Raw genomic sequence first — 17,169 nt, 5'->3', positions numbered from 1 at the left:
GAAGAGCAGTCCGGTGCTCTTACCCACTGAGCCATCTCACCAGCCCCTACTCCAGGCTTTCTCAAAGGTGTTTTGAAGCCAAGTTGAGTTCAATAGGACATACATCCTTTGTCAGAGGCAGGCTTTGTAAGCATCTCCCCCTGGCTGTGTAGCTTCTACTTCTGAATTATGTCTTCTAAAGGATTTTTTAAAAACCTGTTAATTTTGATTAAGTCTAGCTGGTCAGTTTCTGTGCTGTGGCTGCATTTGTAAGAAATCCCAGATGACCCAGTCACAACAATCTTCCCTGATGTTTTCTGAGACTCACTTTATTTTGTACCTTATGAAGGGGGCTCTGCCTTCATTCGTTTGCACTCAAACTACCCTACTACACCAACACTGCTCGTTGTACAGCTGCCCTTTGCCCCACGGTGTGTGCCTTTGTTGAAATCCACTGACCATAGGTGGAAAGACCTGGTTGTTCCTGAAGTCCACATCCCTGTATATTCTCCCTGATGTTCTTACAGGTAGGCAGGCTACTGTATTCCTCCTTCTGAAGATAAGACCACCTCAACCTGTCCCTTGGGCCTGGGGGGACCAGGAAGTTTTCTGGCCCATTACCTGAACACTATGGTCTCACCCCAACACTGTACCTCTTTCTTAGTACCTACAGAGCACCTCAGTCCCTGGAATGTTTTCATGTCAAAGTAGAGAAGATAGAGACACAAAAGGAGGGGTGCTAAAATATTATGTGTCTTCTAACCTCTCTGGGATTCTCAAGGGTTCCTCACTTGGCAGAGGAATAGAGATAAATGACTCACACTTTGACTTTGGCCTATCTGAGCTCAAAGTTTCGGGAATTCAGATACAGCCAAGATGAAAGTAGCTTGGGATATCAACCCTATGGGATTTACTAGGTGGAACCAACCAGAGTAGGGCCTAATACAGAGGCTGAACTGCCTTAGTGCCTAAATCCACTCTCTATTGTAGTAATTGACAATTTATAAAGAATACAGTTTATTCCACTATGGTTCTGGAGGCTGAGAGGTTCAAGGTAAGGGGTTGTACATGGTGAGGACCCTGGATAGTGGGGATTCTGCAGAATCCCAAGACAGTGCAGGGCATCAAGATAGAGGTGACCCAGTAAATATGCTAGCTCAGGCTTCTCCTCTCCTTCTACAGGGTTTATAAAATTGTTGTCACAGGGGCCTAACCTCTTGACTACCTTTAATATTAATTATTCTTAAAGCTCCCTCCCATGTCTGGATTCCACCAACATTTGAATTTGAGATTAGGTTTCTAATCCTGGAAGTTTGTGGAACAGTGCTATGAGCTTGCCCTAACAGCCATAGCACTTAGCACACATAACAACCAACCTGTGCTCCCATTCCACCCTACTTGTGCCAAACCCTTATGTTCCATTTAAGTCTGTGCTCTCTCCCCCTGCAGGTGTGGTGGGCTCGGGCTGGTGCTGGCCAGTGCAGGTTTTGGCATGCTGACAGCGCCCATTATTGAGCTGCACAACCAAAAAGGCTACTTCCTGCACCATATCATCTTCGCCTGCTGCACGCTCATCTGCATCATTTGCATACTCTTGCTTCCTGAGAGCAGGAACCAGAGCCTGCCTGAGAATATTGCCAATGGGGAACACTACACACGGCAACCACTGCTGCCACACAAGAAGGGAGAGCAGCCCTTGCTGCTCACCAACGCGGAGCTCAAGGACTACTCGGGCCTGCATGACGTGGCTGCAGTGGGTGATGGGCTGCCAGAGGGGGCCACTGCCAATGGCATGAAGACTATGTAGCTCGCTGGACCACGCCACCATTCCACCAGTCCCCCCCGGGGCTTGAAGGGCTGGGGAGAGTTTGCACACAGGTTTACAGACCAGGGAGGAAGTCCATCTCTGCTGCTGACTCCACTCAATTGTGAGACTTTCAACCGGTGTGGGGAATTCTGTCTTTCCAGACATCCGAGGAACACATCTGAGAAACCAGATGCTCTGGAAATAACCCTCTGAAGACTTTCTTTTCTGCCATTCAATGTTTGTATTTATTTTGGTCATTTTTACGAGAAGCACTTTATCCCCTTTCCCCCTCCACTGATCATGAAGCAGAACCTCCTTCAGGAGTGAGGAAGGGTCACTCTGAGGAAGTCCCTGTAAGTGACCAATGCAGTGGCCAGTCCCCTCCCTGGAGGCCAGACTCAATTTCCTTCTCCACTCAAGGAGACAGAGGTCATCTGTAGGCCAGGACCCCTACCTCCAGGCTCCCTGCCATGGACAGCTGTGCCTCTCAAGCAGAGAGTCCTTGGGACTACATTTTACACAGAGGAAAATGTACATGAATTGTTGTTTTTCTTTTTTTCTTTTCCTAGAGTCTGTATATTTTAAAGTTGGATTCTTTACTTTCTGTTTGTTAGGTAGTTTCCATGCTGTGTTGGGAAAACAGCCCCCAGATGTCATTCGAGCCAGCTTAATCTTTCTTTCCTTCAGGATCATCCTTTTGTACTTGATCTGGAAGTTTTTGTGGGGAAACTTCCATACTTCACCAGAAATCCTACGTGATGAGAAAGCGCCAGTTCCCGACGCCGCCCGCCCGGTTTGCTTAGTTAAGTCCACAGCAGCTGTTGTGTTGAGGTGGGAGCCATGTTTGTTTCTGCTAAGACACTTTCCTTGACTGAGCTCCAGCAGCAAAGGTCCCTCTTCCCCAGCCAGCCCTGTTGCCAGTACTACTTGAAAATGTGGCCACCTCCAGAACTCCAAACAAAAGGAAAATAACAGAAAAAGGCAACCAAGGCAAATCCCAGGAGGGAGCCTCGATGTCCCACACATGGCCGCCACTCACGTCTCCAGCACATACCATAGAGAGCTCCAGCTTGGATGGCTGCCACTCTGACATCACAACAGTGCCCACAGCACCTGGAGGCGGTCCACCTCATGTCTTCCTCAGTGGCTTCCTGCCTGTCACTCACTCAGCACAAAAGGGCCCTCCCTGGGCAGGAGTGCAGGTTGCTCACAGGTGAGTCCACGTGGCCTCTAGTCCCTTGAAAGCAGCAAGAAGTGAGAGAAAGCAATAACTCACCAAAGCTCAACTCCCATCCTGTACCAGCCTCCCAGGACGTCCTTATCTGTGTCCCTCATCTTGCCCCAGACAGCAGGGCACCAGGGCTGCTAAGAAACCAGCCTCTGGACCTCTTGCAGCAGCTCAGGCACCAGCTTCTCTGGGCGTCGTGGCTTCTTATCAACCATCTGCCTTGCCTCTTGCCATGCGTCTCTCCCATGTGCTCTTCCAGGGAAATCATGGCCTCGGGCCTATGTAGGCAACAAAGTGACTTCTAAATGACAGTTGCTAGAATTCAAAGGCCAGAAAAAGGGTTGAGTTGAGCCCCTTCCAGCTCCTTGTCTGATCTGTTTCTTACAGTCTTACCCACTTCTCTTCCACATCTGATAGAGACATCGGTGGAATCCAGCCGCCTTGATCAAGCCCTCTTGAGAGTACTGATTCCATATGCAACCATGTTTCTGGCAGCTGGCCTATGTTCTCTTTGATGCCTGGGGTCCTGAGTGCTTTGCTTGAGGACCAATGTGTCTAGGAGGACGGCCATGTGGCCAATCCTTGATCCCCATTTTAAGTCCAGCTTACCTTCCCTCTTCCTGGTCTCTTAGTCATCCCTCTTCCACGCCTTGAGGTTAGTACACATTCTCTTTCCAAAGCCTCTCTAGATCTGTGCAGCCTTTGCGTGCCAAACTTGTAAGATACCTTTCACCTTTCCCAGGTACCTGCTACCAAGTCACCTGGCAGCAACCTTCTGTTAAGTACAGAATGGGACATTTGCATAGCCATGAGCAGTCTTACACTGGTTGTGTTGGCCTGCAGAAATCACTAGGTTAGTGGTGTCAAGGTATAGCACTTCTAAACTTCTTTTCAAGGTCTCCAATCTCCACCTCGAATGACAGTGGTAAAAACACTAGGCCAATGCAGACAGTGTTAATGGCTGCATCGACCAGAGGCAACCCATCAGGGATTAGCAAGGAAGCTGCCACTGAGGCAGGGGCCAGAGGACCATCAACCAGAAGGCAGACTGCTGGCAGTGTCTTATGCCAGCCTCAGGGAAAGGCTGAGCAGTTCAGTTTCTGCTTCAGTGCATGGACACCCGAAGTTGCTAGAACACCTTCATGAAAGATAGCCAAAGCAGGAAAGCTTGCTTGTCAGCCAGCTTGCTGTGTGGTCTGACCAAGTGAGAAAGACAGCAGGACACCCAGGCCTCAGACACTCTGACCTAGCTCCAGAGGACGATGGCCACAGCCCAGCTCCCTGGTACCAAGCTGTCATCCCTAAACTTGGCGCTTTGCCCCTTGTGGGCGGATGCTCCTCAAGCACTGGCCCTTTCTGTGGGGCCCCTCCCTCCCTGGAGAACATTAAAAGGTCTTACTCGCCACCCATTCCTACCCTGTTTTCATAAGTTATGCACAAATGTCAACAGCTGAGACGGGGTGGGACAAGTTCTTCATTTTGCTCTTTATTAAGTCAAATATTATGGAAATATCTACTTATTAGCACCCAAGACAAATAGGGAAAAGGTTTAGATGTTTTTGTGTTTTTAAGACTATAACCACCTGCAACTGGAGGACAGGGCTGATAAACGGGTTTGGCCACAAAATGGAAAGCAAGCAAAATCAGACCTCGTAAGGGGAGTATCACACACAGTCACGACTACTTCCCAGAGCCAAACCAGAAGTCCCTGAACTAGAAGTGCCATTCAAAGAATCTTGTGACCATCACACACCCAGCCCCTGGGTGGCACATGGGTTGAGGGAGGCCCACACTTCAACTCCTCCCTGTTCTGAAGGACACCACCTCACTCTAATGTATTGTGTGTTTTAGAGAAACAATATGGTGTGTTGTGTCTAGTGAGGAACGCTTCCCTACCTCTGTCCTTTCTGCAACCCAACCATGCGTGCTTTTCCTCTAAGAGCCGCGTGACTGTACGTGTCGACGGGGGCGGTACCTGTTCACAGCACAAGTTTATGTTGAGCTCTGAAGTGTCATTCACAGCTGCGTGTCTGCATGGTGTCGCATCTGTTGTACCTTTGGGGAAAATTTGTATGTAAATGTACAGAAATAAAAATGTTGCCCCATTAACAGATTTCCTCTGGAATGTCTTCCCTACCTCACCTGATGGTATCCACAAAGGGCATTTCACTACCACTGAGGACGAGTAAGAAAAATCCTCCACGTTGATCAGATCTCCCCACGTCACTCTCAAGGCTTCTTCTGTGAGCGGCCTTCATTCGCCCTGCAGATGGTGGGGCCTCTCACTCTGCTTTAAGAGTCCTAGTCTTAAAAGGTAGTCAGAGGCTGAGATCAGATTAAACTTAAATGTTTATGTAGTGTAATTCTCAAAACCATCTGAGAATTCTGCACATTTAAGATGATTTTTTTTTCCTCATTTGTGTTCTGCTAATCCGTGGCCTGAGGATTCCTAGAGAGGTCAAGGAATGACTATCTACACTGTGATTCTGTGAGGAAAGACTGATAACACAAAACTCTCTTCTCTAATGTAGTATTTTTTAACAAGAAAATAATATTTCTTTAATAAAGCATTTATACCAAACTCTTCTCTCCATAGCTGATTTGTGTCACTTACTACTCTGTCCTAGGGAGCTCCCCACTGGGCTTTCCACACTGCAGAAACACTGGCCAAGGCTACCAAGACTGGCGTCAAAGTATGCAGGAGGTGGACCTTCAAACCACAGACGCCATTACTACCAAATGCCCTTCTTCCTGCCCCTGCCTGACTTGGTGCAAACCCATTCACACTGTGCAAAATAATGATAGGCCCCTGAATTGTCAACTCAGGAGGGTCCAGGGGTACCCCAAGGATTAAAGAGCTCTTTGGCAATGGTGGTCACCTTTTGTCAAAACGTGGATCTCAACACATGAACCTCAAGTGGAAAAAAACACAATTAGAGCCCAAGTAGTAGCCAGGAATTAAACATGGCCGAAGGGCAGGTAGTAGGAAGAGAGGGGAGAAGGAAAGCCAAGGTAAGTGCAAAGGGGCCTGAGACATTGGTGCCTGCAAAAAACAAAGTTAAAACCACAACTGGCACCTGGCACAGCCTGTCACTTTGCAGAGTCTTTCTACACACTTAACCCAGCAAGTTAGGGATCATTGCCATTTCACAGATGGAAAGAATGGGTCCAAAAATCTAGACTCCACTGAGCCCCAAATCTACAAAGATACACTAAGGTTCAGGTCTGGCTTAAAATAGCACAAGTGAGGTGACCATGAAAGGCTTAGAGAGAACACATGGGAAGCCCCCAAGGACTAACTTTCAGTTCACAAGTTAGAAGCCTCAGGCCCTGCACTCAATCCTAAGGAGTATGCACCACAGCTGTTGACTCTCACCAGGAATGGACGGACGGAGCGATGACTGATGTGTTAAAACTCTGTCTGATACGCTTCCTCCCCTTTCCTCTAGCACTAGCCATCGGGAGGTGGGTATTGTCTGCTCCTTTTCTTGCTTCCCATGCCATCAGTTTGAGCCTTCTGACACCCACACTTAGAGGAGAAAGCCCACAAATGAACCCTTTTAAAACATGAAGCGTGAGGACAAAAAAACAACCTGTTTATTTCAATGTCATTTATATACACGTTACAAACTCTTCCTTCTGCTGCTCAGAACTTTTCCGGAAAGGTCTCCATTTCTTCCTTAATCCTGTTTTCTACGAGTAACGTGAAGTTACTGTCTGTGTTGGAGAGGTTGTAGCTGACAAACACCTGTTTGCTGGTCTTCCGGGCTAAAAACAAAGATAACATGTTGAGAGCCACGAGTGAGATGCCGTGAGTCCCGAGTTCCACAGACCTGCCTAGAGCTGGGAAGCTGCTTGCAAAAAGAACAAGGATTTGAAGGAGACTCCTCAAGGGCTGGACATGCAAACAGGCACCTAGCCCCTGCTAGGCTCTGGAACAGGGGACTTAGTCCAAGTCTCCCAGGAGCTGCTATAGCTCAGTAAGAACGGCAGAGTCTGGCCCATCCTGACTCCTGCAGGAGAAAGAGCATAGTGTTGGGGCCAGCAGTCACTGCTAAAACGCTCTCAGGTGACCACACACACTAGTATCTGGAAATCTCTACTCTACACAGGGCTTTGGAGATCTGGGGATTTTGTTATCTCAAAAAATAATAATATTAATTAAAATATTAAAGTTCTCCATCACTACTACCCACCTCTATAATTTTTCTCTCTCCTTCTAGAAGTGTATATTCTATGCATGTACATATATATATATATATATATATATATATGCACATGCATATATGTGAGTATGCATTTTCTAGAACCAATATAGGTGAGGCATTGACCAAACTCCAAATATGAAGCCCAGCTGCATGCCCAGATCTGGAAGGCAATACCCTGAGCAGAAGCAGGCACTGAGCCCAAGCCAGCGTTTCACTCAACAATGACTGGGCAGTGGCCTGACCTCTTCTTCCCTTGGCCTCACTCATGCCCAGGGAAGAGGCAGAAACTACTACTCACCCGTCAAAACATCAATCCCTCTCTATTCCAGTGACCTCACCCCCATCTACAGGCAGAAAAGCAGGCAGGCAGGCTGGGATAGCCACAATACCATGACTAAAGCCTGCTGTGAAAGACACCATGCTTCATCCAGGTGGTGATTCTGCCCTGCCTCTGCAACTCTCCCCTGCAGTCCCAGCAGGGTATCCGTGAGGGCAGAGAGACAAAGCCATCTTCAAGCATGGGTCTTTTCCCTGATCTACCATAGCCCAAAACCTCTCTGGGCTCCAGATTCTCCTTTGTAAATCAAAGGCAGTAAGGCCTCTGAATCTCAAAGACCCTTTAATTATTTTCTTATTAAACATCCAAGATGCCAAGCAGTGGTGCCACACACCTTTAATTCCAGCACCTGGGAGGCAGAGGCAGGTGGATTTCTGAGTCCGAGGCCAGCCTGGTCTACAGAGTGAGTTCCAGGACAGCCAGGGTTATACTGAGAAACCCTGTCTCGAAAAACCAAAAAAGAAAAAAAGAAAAAAGAAAAGAAACATCCAAGACTGTGCATCTGGTTTGCTTGGGGGTTGCTTGTTTTTAGATAAAGGGATTTGGGGGAATATTCCATTGACTAGGCAACTGATGTATCTCTAGAGAGCCCTTCCTTTGCCCTGAGGATAACTAGGTGGACTATATATAGCACATGAATTACATCTCAATAAAACTGGGGTTCGTTTTGTTTTATTTTGGGGGATTATTAGTTTTTGGTGATAGGGTTCCCTGTGTAGCCCTGGCTGTCTTAGAACTAGCTCTGTAGACCAGACTAGCCATGAACTCAGAGATCCACTTGCCTCTGCAACTGAGTGCTGGGATTAAAGGCATGTGCCACCATACATGGTCTGTTTTTTTTTTCTTTTTTAAAAAAGAAAAAAAAAAAAAAAGGAATGTAAAAACATCCATAAATGAAGGGAATTAACCAGACATGCCGGCACATATAAATAATCCCAAATCCTAGCGCTTAGGAGGCAGAGATGAGAAGCTAACCCTAAGCTCTAGGCCAACCAATTCAACAAAGGAAAAAGAAAAAACAAAGGAAGAGGAGAAAGAGGAAGAGTACATCTAGACCAAAGCAGTTGTTTGGTCACCATAGGAAGCAGTGCTTTACGATGGCTTACAGCACACACAGCAGGACCAGCCATGAGTTTCTTCTGCATGCAGTGTGCCCAGAGGCTCCCATCCATTCCTTCAGGTATGGGAGGGAGTGTGGGAACTGCTAGTTACACAATGATCTGAGAACAAGTCAAGTATAGCAAGATAGTGAGTCTACCAAGAACAGCCAGAAAGAGACCATAAAATCACACTGTGCTTAGTCCATCTTCTCAGTGGCAGTGGCACAGGCTTCCTCTCTCAATAGGAGCACACTGTAGTGTACTTCCAATCAGTCTAATTCAGCATTTCCCAATCTGTGGGTTACAACCATCAGAAAACACGTATTTCCAATGGTCTTAGGAACTGAGACACTGTTCTTTAAAAATTATAGTTATGAAGTAGCAACAAGAATAATTTTATAGTCGGGGGTCACCACAACATGAGGAACTGTATTAAAGGGTCACAGAATTCGAAAGGTTGAGAACCACTGGTCTAACTGTTAAGGGGGCCACAGTGTCTGTGACTAAACTTCCAGACTCATCTCAGCTCTAAAAGGTGACCAAAGCTCAGGGTCTCCTCATCCGCGGAGAGTTGTGATGCGATGTTTCCATGGCTACTGAGAACCCTACAGCCCAACCCTCACCTAGTCTGCTTTTGTCTTCCATGTCCTCTCCTCCTCCTCTTCCTTTTTTTTTTTTCCTTTGTTGAGTTGGTTGGCCTAAAGCTTATGGTTAGTTCCCACCTCTGCCTCCTAAGTGCTAGGATTTGAGATTACATATGTGTGCCAGCATGTCTGGTTAATTCCTTTCATTTATGGATGTTTTTACATTCTTTTTTTTTTTTAAAGCAGAAAACCCCTATCTTTATTATTATATATTACTGATACTTGTCCAAGCCCAAGAGACCAGTCAGCCTAGGATTTTGCTGGGCAAGTCCCTAATCTGAGCGGCTGAAGCACCAGACTTTTCAAAGATGCCAGCAGCCACGACAGGTCACTGAGTTACCGAGAAGCACTTTGCACAAAACTAGGTATCAGGTCTCCAGCTCATAGATACTGAGACAACTTTGCAATTTTTGGTATAAAATCTTTGGTGTCAAACTCTAGTAAGATATGTTAAGAAGGCAGAGACAGGAAGATCAGGAGTTTGAGGCCAGCCTGGGTTATAACTTAGGGGCTGTAGAGATAGCTTGGCAATTAAAAACACATACAGTTCTTAGAGAGGACTGGAGTTTCGTTCCCAGTACCTACGTCAGATAGCTCATAACTACCTGTAACTCCAGCTCCAACACTGTCTGCCAACTTCCATGGGCACTACACTCATGCGCACAAACCCACACTCAGACATACACATACACCCATTAAGAATAATTTAATTAAAAAAAAAAAACTTGTATTCATGGCATGCCAGACAAATTTATGCCACCCTTCTCTACCAGGGACTGTCACTGCAACCCAAACTCAGCATCCTGCCTCCATACATATGTCTGCTTCCCTCAATTCTAAGTAGATAAGAGCACACAAGAATCTGCTTGACATAAGTGTGTTAGCACTTATGTGTTTAAAAATACACAAGGAAGCCCTCAGAAGCAAAGGAGCATCATTGTCCCCAACTAACTTTCAAGTTACTCAGTGGGAAGAAAATGCAAACACAGAAAGGAAAGAACAAAAACTAGAAGCCTTGATACAGACTCAACAGAAATACTTTCCTATAAACTCAAAACTACTTCCTAATAAAAAAGTGTCTGAAACAGCTCGTGAGTCTGTTTCCAGGCTAGAGAAGGACCCTGCAAATTCCTATGTCCTCTGTTCTTCCTGACCTCTGACCATAAAATAAGACAAGTCTGAAGCATTCCAAAATTGGTGGTGTCCCTCCTGGGCTACGTGGTAGCTGCTCGTGTGTAGGTGACTCAAAGTGAGAGTTACTACTGGTCAAGATGGCACAGTTTTCTTTGTACAACTCTGAACACAACTGACATATGAGCATCTCAAAATGGGAGGGTGGTGGGTGGGAGGGGGCTGGGCTCTTTCCTTCCACATCCCTTTAGCCAGGATTCAGGAGGACGTTGGGGTTGCTGGAGTCAGAAATGACTAGAAACGCTGGAAAACACAAAGCCTGAGCCACTGTCGGGGGCATCCTGCCCAAGACTGAGTCATTGTTGAAGGCATCCTGTCCATACCAGCCATGGGAAACCGGGACTGGGGATCACAGAACACAAGTTATTCTGACCTAAATCACCTGAGTATTTGTAATTTTTTTTAAAAAGCACATGTGGAAGGAGGGAGCCTTCACCCTCACACTCTTCGCTAAACAGCTACTCTGCGTTCACTTCACCAAACTCTCTGCCTGTCATACTGAGACTGAGAAACAGTCCTCCCTGCAGTGGTGACATCTACCAGGCTCTACCGAAATTGCCAAGAGGCCCAAGGAGCCACCCTGAGTAGTTGCTGCTGAGCAGGATTCATTTTCTCCCACAAGGAGATGCTACACTCACTGAAAGAAAATAAATCAGCTCATGGATTGAAGGGGAGAACCAAGAAGGATGGTGAAAGTTCCGGAAAGTTCCCTGGCATCGTGATAACACTGAAACAGTTGAGACAGGAAAGTGTAGATGTGTACCCTAAAAAGACCAAAGGACAGAAGTCAGCTTCCAGTGCCAATGAGGCAGTCGTCTGTCATATGCAGATCCTTTACTTCTGAGGGCATTTACCCTAGGACATAAAACCATGGGTCACATCCGGCTAGTGTCAAAGCATTAGCCTTGGGCACATACCTAAACGCTGAGCAAGGCCGGTGGAAGTTGTATCAGAAGTGTCTCCAAAAAGGGAGGTGCACACAGGGATGGGGTCCTAAAGAAGAAGAAAAAAGAACAAAGAACATACTGTGGATTCTCCTACTGTCAGCTGGGCAGCTTTGGGTTCCACACAAGGCAAGGAAAGGACATACAACTGTCCCAAGTGGCTGGCACTTGTCAACAGCCAAGTTAGGTGACCTAGACACAGACTAGACAATAGAACTAGGGCAGACAGAAGCCACCTGTAACGGGACCCACGGAGCTGCTAATGGTTTCTAAGACTGATTTCACATACAGGGGTTGTTTCTGTGTTACAAACTCCAAAGTACACTGACGGGCTTTCCGACCAGAAGGGAAGCCAACGAGCTCAGTAAGCCCACAGCAAGAAATGAGATCAGAGTTTCTAGACCTCTGGTCCAGTTCCCCAACTGAGAAGCAAGTTGCCTGCCTTCGGCAGGAAAGCCTACAAGAACACAGCTCTTGTCCCTGAATGTTTGTGAGGACTTCTGAAGGTTAGTAAATGACTTAGAACTTTGAAAAGACACCAGCTATCAGTATCCAAAGAGCAAAGTTAAAGCCTTGTTTGAAATGGTTGACCGATCTTGTTTTGGCTAAGAAACAATGAAGTATAAACACAGTAGTGTGCTTGCCTAGCATGCACGAGGTCCTGGGTTCAATATTTGGCACCAAAAAAAGAAAGAAAAAAAAAAGCTGTTTGAATAGGAAAAGGCCCTCTCGCTAACCTGCTCGGGAGTCTGGCGCATTTGCCTCACTGTCCAGGTTGAGACAACTTAACGAATTGAATATCTCCCAGACAGTGTGGCACGGCAGAGACTATATAATTCATCTCTTAAGAACTTAAGGTCACTTTCAGAATTTCTTCAGGTATATACCGAACAAGATTAAAAAGAAAAAAGAACAGTATAAAATTATTCAATTTCTATCTTTTGATACAAAAATATAATCATAAACCTGTTCTTTATAGACTCTAGAATTCAACATTTAGCTGAAATGTACAGTGTTTACACTGAAGCCTACTGAAGTAAATCTACCTTACCAGCTGGCTTTTTTGTACCAAAAATAAAATTTTAAGCCCCATCTTGTTACTGTTCTTAATATAATTAATGACTGTCAAATAGGATATTGGTCCCCATAGACACATGCTCAAGAACACATTTACTAAGGTGGGAGCACCTCCTTCAACTCCCTGCCATAGGTCAGGACCGCCTTCCATCCCAGGCCAGCCACCCTCAGGCTGGCTTGGCTGGCATCATCCCTTCTGGGTACTGAAACCCCTGCCACTATCCAGACAGGCCAGCTAGAGAAGCAACTTCATCCTGTGATTTGTGTTCTCCAAAGTTTGTTGTGGCCATAACAGGTTTTCGGGTAAAGGGAGGAGCACACACACATGATCTTTAACACTGTCCTCCGTGGACCAGCACAACTTTTCTATGCATGCTCACAAAGAAAATAATTCAGGTGTCAGCAGCCACAAGCCCTCTAGTAGGACTGCGCTGCCATACTCTCCACCTGCATAGATAGATGTGGCCATGTTTTAGTTGAACCTGATTACATAGTTTACCTGATTACTACCTGACTGGCTACAACTTAAAGGACTCCCTGAAGAGGTCTCAAGAACTCTCCAAGTAATGAGCAGCCTGAGAGGCACTAGACACTAACCTCACCTTATATCACTAAAACTTCAGAGGCCAGTACTACTGGACTGACTGGGCAGGGAAGGACATTAAGAAGCAACAGGCCCTGTGGGGATCCCTAGAAACTCAGTATCATACTCTGAATTCATCTCAAAGGGTCTTTAGCAGAGGAATGGCAATCCCTGACCTATCTTATTGTTTTATCTTTTGGCTTATATGTAGTGTGTATGGTATGCATGCATACGTGCATGCATGTTCCTAAATTTGGGTACATAAATATGCATGTGCCCCCACACAAAGTGAGCTCATCCGAGCGTTAGGTAAGTCCTTCATCCAATATGAGTGGTGTGTTCAAGGAAGAGACAAGGACAGGCAGTTTAACTCAGTGGTGGAGCGTTTGCATAGCACATGCAAAGCTTTGGATTCAACCCCCTGTCCTGGAGATGGAGAGGCTCTGGCCACATGACCTGTGAGAGAAAGAAAGGCCAAAGATAGCCAGAGAGCACTCAGAATAGGTAGAGTTGCCCATACGGAGGTGAAAGGCCACAGAAGGGGAAGGTTTGAGTTTGTTGGTCAAGTACTTATCAGACACTCAAATCTAAGCTCCAAGTTCAATACAAAAGTTGTCTAAACCCAATGTAAAATGTAAAACGTAGCTCGAGCACATGTCAGGAAGCTGGTGCAAGGAGAGCCGATGTTCTGGTGAGCTCAGAGCTCAGGGGCTGGGATGAGTTCCCTTTAAGGTGGTCCACGTGTGGGTTGACTCCAGGGTTCCGCAAGTCAAGAAGCAGCCCTAGGAGACTCCAGCCCGAGGTGTTCAGGAAAGGACCCCAGGGCACACTGAAGCTCCTCAAGAATGTCCCTCAGGGCCGCATGCGGCCAGCCTCACTCCCACTGGTCTCTCTCCTCCCAAACCCTTCTTAGCGGTCCCCACCCTCTACCCCAGACCCGTCACCTTGAGGTCCACTAGTCCCCCACCCCCACCCCCACCCCCATCTACGGCTAGGCCCCGCCCCCAGATCGCCAAAAAGTTCCTGGCCCCGCCCACACTCACGTAGCGGCTGCACATGGCCACTGCGAGGTTGCGTAGATGCGGCGTTGCCCCCACCCACAGGAAGAGCGAATCCGTCAGCCGCATGACATGAAAGTAGACAAGCTGCTCCCACAGCCTTGCACTGAAGTTGTGAAGCGACACGTCCGCGTCCGCAGCGGCCCGAGACTCCTCCATCCCACCAGCCACCGGGCCACAGCACCGAGACCCGGCAGGCGCGGGCTCCCAGACCAGAGAGAGCGAGCGCCGAGAAGCGGAACGCTCTTTCACTTTCCGATGCGCGCGCCGAGGTGGGGTGGGGCGAACATGAGTGGGCGGGGCCTAGAACAGGGCCTCCGCCTGCTCTAGCCCGGTACCTTCAACCTCGCCTGCGATCTCTAGGGACCCACTGAACTACCTCTGTCCTTTTTCCTTCTTCCCAGGAGGGCATGTTAGTGGACTGAAGCCACTCTCAGCATCTTCCTTTGCCCAGATACGGACACACTTTGAGCGCTTTAGCAGCCACCACCTCCCAGGCCCACCTCTTCAGCAAGTCTCGAACCTAGCTAACATAACAGCAATGATCCTGGGAGAAAGCTGTAAAAAGAAACTGCATAGACCATGGCGGGAGGACAGGGTCTTCAGAGACAGGCAGGCACACCCTGAGCTGCTATCGTGTAAAGCTCGGGTCTTGATCTAACCCTTTAACTTCTCTGTCTCTCTTTCCTCGAGTACAAAATGGAAATATGAGTAAGGAGCCTTTAAGATTTGAGAAAGAATGTGAGAGAGGGAAGCCCTGTGGAGGGTGGTGATATGTCTGCCCTGGGACCCTTTAATTTTAATTACCGGGACACTGTAGTGTTTGGAATGAGTCCCTTGGTGGGTTGAGAGGCGTAAAAACTTGCCCGGTTTGTCAAGCTTTTTACAGCTGACTTGGAGACTCTAGGAACGCAAAGAGACTGCTTAAATTTCCTGTAACTCTTGGTGGATCAAATTGAGATTTAAAATGTGACGGGATTTGAGTATGGTTTGGGACCCTCCGAGGATCCACTGGGAGATGTCTTAGTCCCCAAGGGAGATAGATCATGGAATATCATGGGAGATCAGGGGATAGGCCCTGTCTGGAAGACCCAAGTCACTGAGGAAAAGGAAATATTCCTGTGATAGAGCTCCTGAGGTATTACTATAAAAGCAACGAGCCCAGGCTTTGTGGTTAATATTGTTGGGGGGAGAGGGTTGCTACACCCCCTTGTTACCTTTAAATATCTATTGGGGGTTTCTACCCCACTTCAGACCATATCATTACCAGATAAAAGATACAGAAACATTTAGATTTATAATAAGCTTAAAAGCACTAGAGCTAGGCAGATATCAGCCCTCTATGCTATATTATCTATTTTCCTATGGTGATCCCAGAGATGTCACTGGCCATGTTCAGCCTGGGCCACTCCTACTCCATCAGGCTGGTCCTCTTGACCATGTGCCCATGATCTACCTACACCAAGGTGACCTCCTTCCTTCTTCCTCTCTCTTCCATCTCATCCTTATCTCAGACACCAAGCCCAGAAACCATTTTTCCACCCACTCTATTCTGCCTAGCCTTGGCTGTAGGCATCTTTATTAGCCAATCAGGAATAAGTTGGGGGGGGGGCAAACTTTACATCATTTGGTGTACAGGAGGATCTCATCAGGAGGCATCCAGATTTGGGGGGACCAGCACTTAGCATTCAAATACATAGCAGCACCAGTGCAACCCCTACACCCTGCTACATCTATCCTCTTTCTACCTACTTTTCTCAAGCTGTGACCTCTTCCTGTATTTGTGCTCCTGTGACATTTGTGCTATGAAGTCCTCACCATAGCTTGGCCAACACAGATACTGTATTCTTGAACCTCCTAGCACTGTAAACTAGAATCTTTCCTCTTCATAAAGTTAATTGCCTCCGACATTTCATTTTACTAACACAAAACTAGCAATATAGTAGAGTGTTTTTTATACTGTTTCCATTTGCTAATTATCAGTGAATCTGGTCATATTTTGACAGCTTTATTAAAGTATAATTATTAACATTAACATGACTACTTGCACATATTTCAGATGTTTAAATTAGGGGGTGGAGAAGCTTGAGGGAAGGGAGGGGGATAGATGTGATCAAGTTCTATACATGTGCCAGGCAGTGGTGGCACACACCTTTAATCCCAGCACTTGGGTGGCAGAGGCAGGTAGATTTCTGAGTTCGAGGCCAGCCTGGTCTACAGAGTGAGTTCCAGGACAGCCAGGGCTACACAGAGAAACCGTGTCTCAGAAAAAAAAAGAAAAAAGAAAAAAGATCTGTACATGTATGAAAAAATTTTTAAATAAAATAAAATATATGTACTGAAGTTTTGACATCTGTATAACCCATGCAACAACTATCATAGTCAAAATGACAAGTCTAGTATCCCTCTCAAATCCCTGCATAATCACCCATCCCCTCGTCTATGTTGTTGCTATAGCTAACTGAGCATTTTCAAGAGTTTTATATAAATAGAATCATACTACACATGTGACTGTTCTCTTATCTCTTTCATACATTAGAATATGACCCACCCAAGTTGTACTGATCAACACTTCACTCCGTTTTATTACTGAGCTGTGTTCTATTGTGTGCATACAACCATTTGTTTATTCATTCAAAGGTTGATGTTCATGTGGGTTGTTTCAGTCATTTTTCTAAATTTTATAGTGTAAGAGTCCATGATTCACTAAAGAATGACCCCTCAGACTCAAATAGTATGTAATGCAAAGAATGTTTTATTCTGCAGAAGTCCAGCAATATAGACAACCAAGTGAGGTCAAAGCCTGATTAGGGGATTCTACAGGTAGGTGACCTTTATCTTGCTCTATCTCTAGGGACATTCCATTACCAGGGTGTGAGGGCTGGAAACTGTTGTGGGGAGTTCTGGAAACTGTTGGTAGAGGAAGTCTGGAAATTGCTGCTGACCCATTGCCCTTGCCTCCGGCCAGGTGGTGGGGCAGCTTCTGAAGCCTGGACTTGCCTGGACTTGCCCA

At 46.6% G+C, this 17,169-nt stretch overlaps 2 protein-coding genes across 4 annotated transcripts in view; one reads left to right on the top strand and one right to left on the bottom strand.

Annotated features, from left to right (window-relative positions):
* Slc22a23 (solute carrier family 22 member 23) overlaps positions 1 to 5,127 on the top strand; it is a 170,505-nt gene extending 165,378 nt beyond the window's left edge. For both annotated transcript variants that reach the window (XM_029468209.1, XM_021179965.2), the window contains one exon: positions 1,429 to 5,127. In XM_029468209.1, coding sequence (XP_029324069.1) covers positions 1,429 to 1,786 — 358 coding nt within the window. In that variant the 3' untranslated portion in view covers positions 1,787 to 5,127. The remainder of the gene's footprint in view (positions 1 to 1,428) is intronic.
* A 1,462-nt stretch (positions 5,128 to 6,589) lies between these two features.
* Psmg4 (proteasome assembly chaperone 4) lies at positions 6,590 to 14,424 on the bottom strand. 2 transcript variants are annotated; one of them, XM_021180750.2, is made up of 3 exons: positions 14,142 to 14,422; positions 11,412 to 11,487; positions 6,590 to 6,782 (listed from the first exon to the last, which is right to left on the bottom strand). In XM_021180750.2, exons 1-3 carry the CDS (start codon positions 14,313 to 14,315, stop codon positions 6,661 to 6,663), a joined length of 372 nt encoding a protein of 123 aa, XP_021036409.1. In that variant the 5' UTR covers positions 14,316 to 14,422; the 3' UTR covers positions 6,590 to 6,660. The 2 variants fall into 2 exon arrangements, with proteins under 2 accessions (XP_021036409.1, XP_021036410.1); XM_021180751.2 differs by lacking the exon at positions 11,412 to 11,487 and having other exon boundaries at positions 14,142 to 14,424.
* Between the last annotated feature and the right edge of the window lie 2,745 nt (positions 14,425 to 17,169).

Source organism: Mus caroli, chromosome 13 (assembly GCF_900094665.2).
Source record: "Mus caroli chromosome 13, CAROLI_EIJ_v1.1, whole genome shotgun sequence".
In the NCBI taxonomy this organism is placed as follows: domain Eukaryota; kingdom Metazoa; phylum Chordata; class Mammalia; order Rodentia; family Muridae; genus Mus; species Mus caroli.
This window is presented reverse-complemented; position numbering and strand designations above follow the sequence as displayed.

Excerpts from the sequence above, each read along its gene's own strand:
- Psmg4 (XM_021180750.2), bottom strand. The coding sequence starts at position 14,315 with ATGGAGGAGTCTCGGGCCGCTGCGGACGCGGACGTGTCGCTTCACAAC. Across the intron at positions 11,488-14,141 it reads TGGCCATGTGCAGCCGCTAC|GACCCCATCCCTGTGTGCAC; the intron begins GTGAGTGTGGGC and ends CTTCTTCTTTAG. Across the intron at positions 6,783-11,411 it reads CGGCCTTGCTCAGCGTTTAG|CCCGGAAGACCAGCAAACAG; the intron begins GTATGTGCCCAA and ends CTTTGTTTTTAG.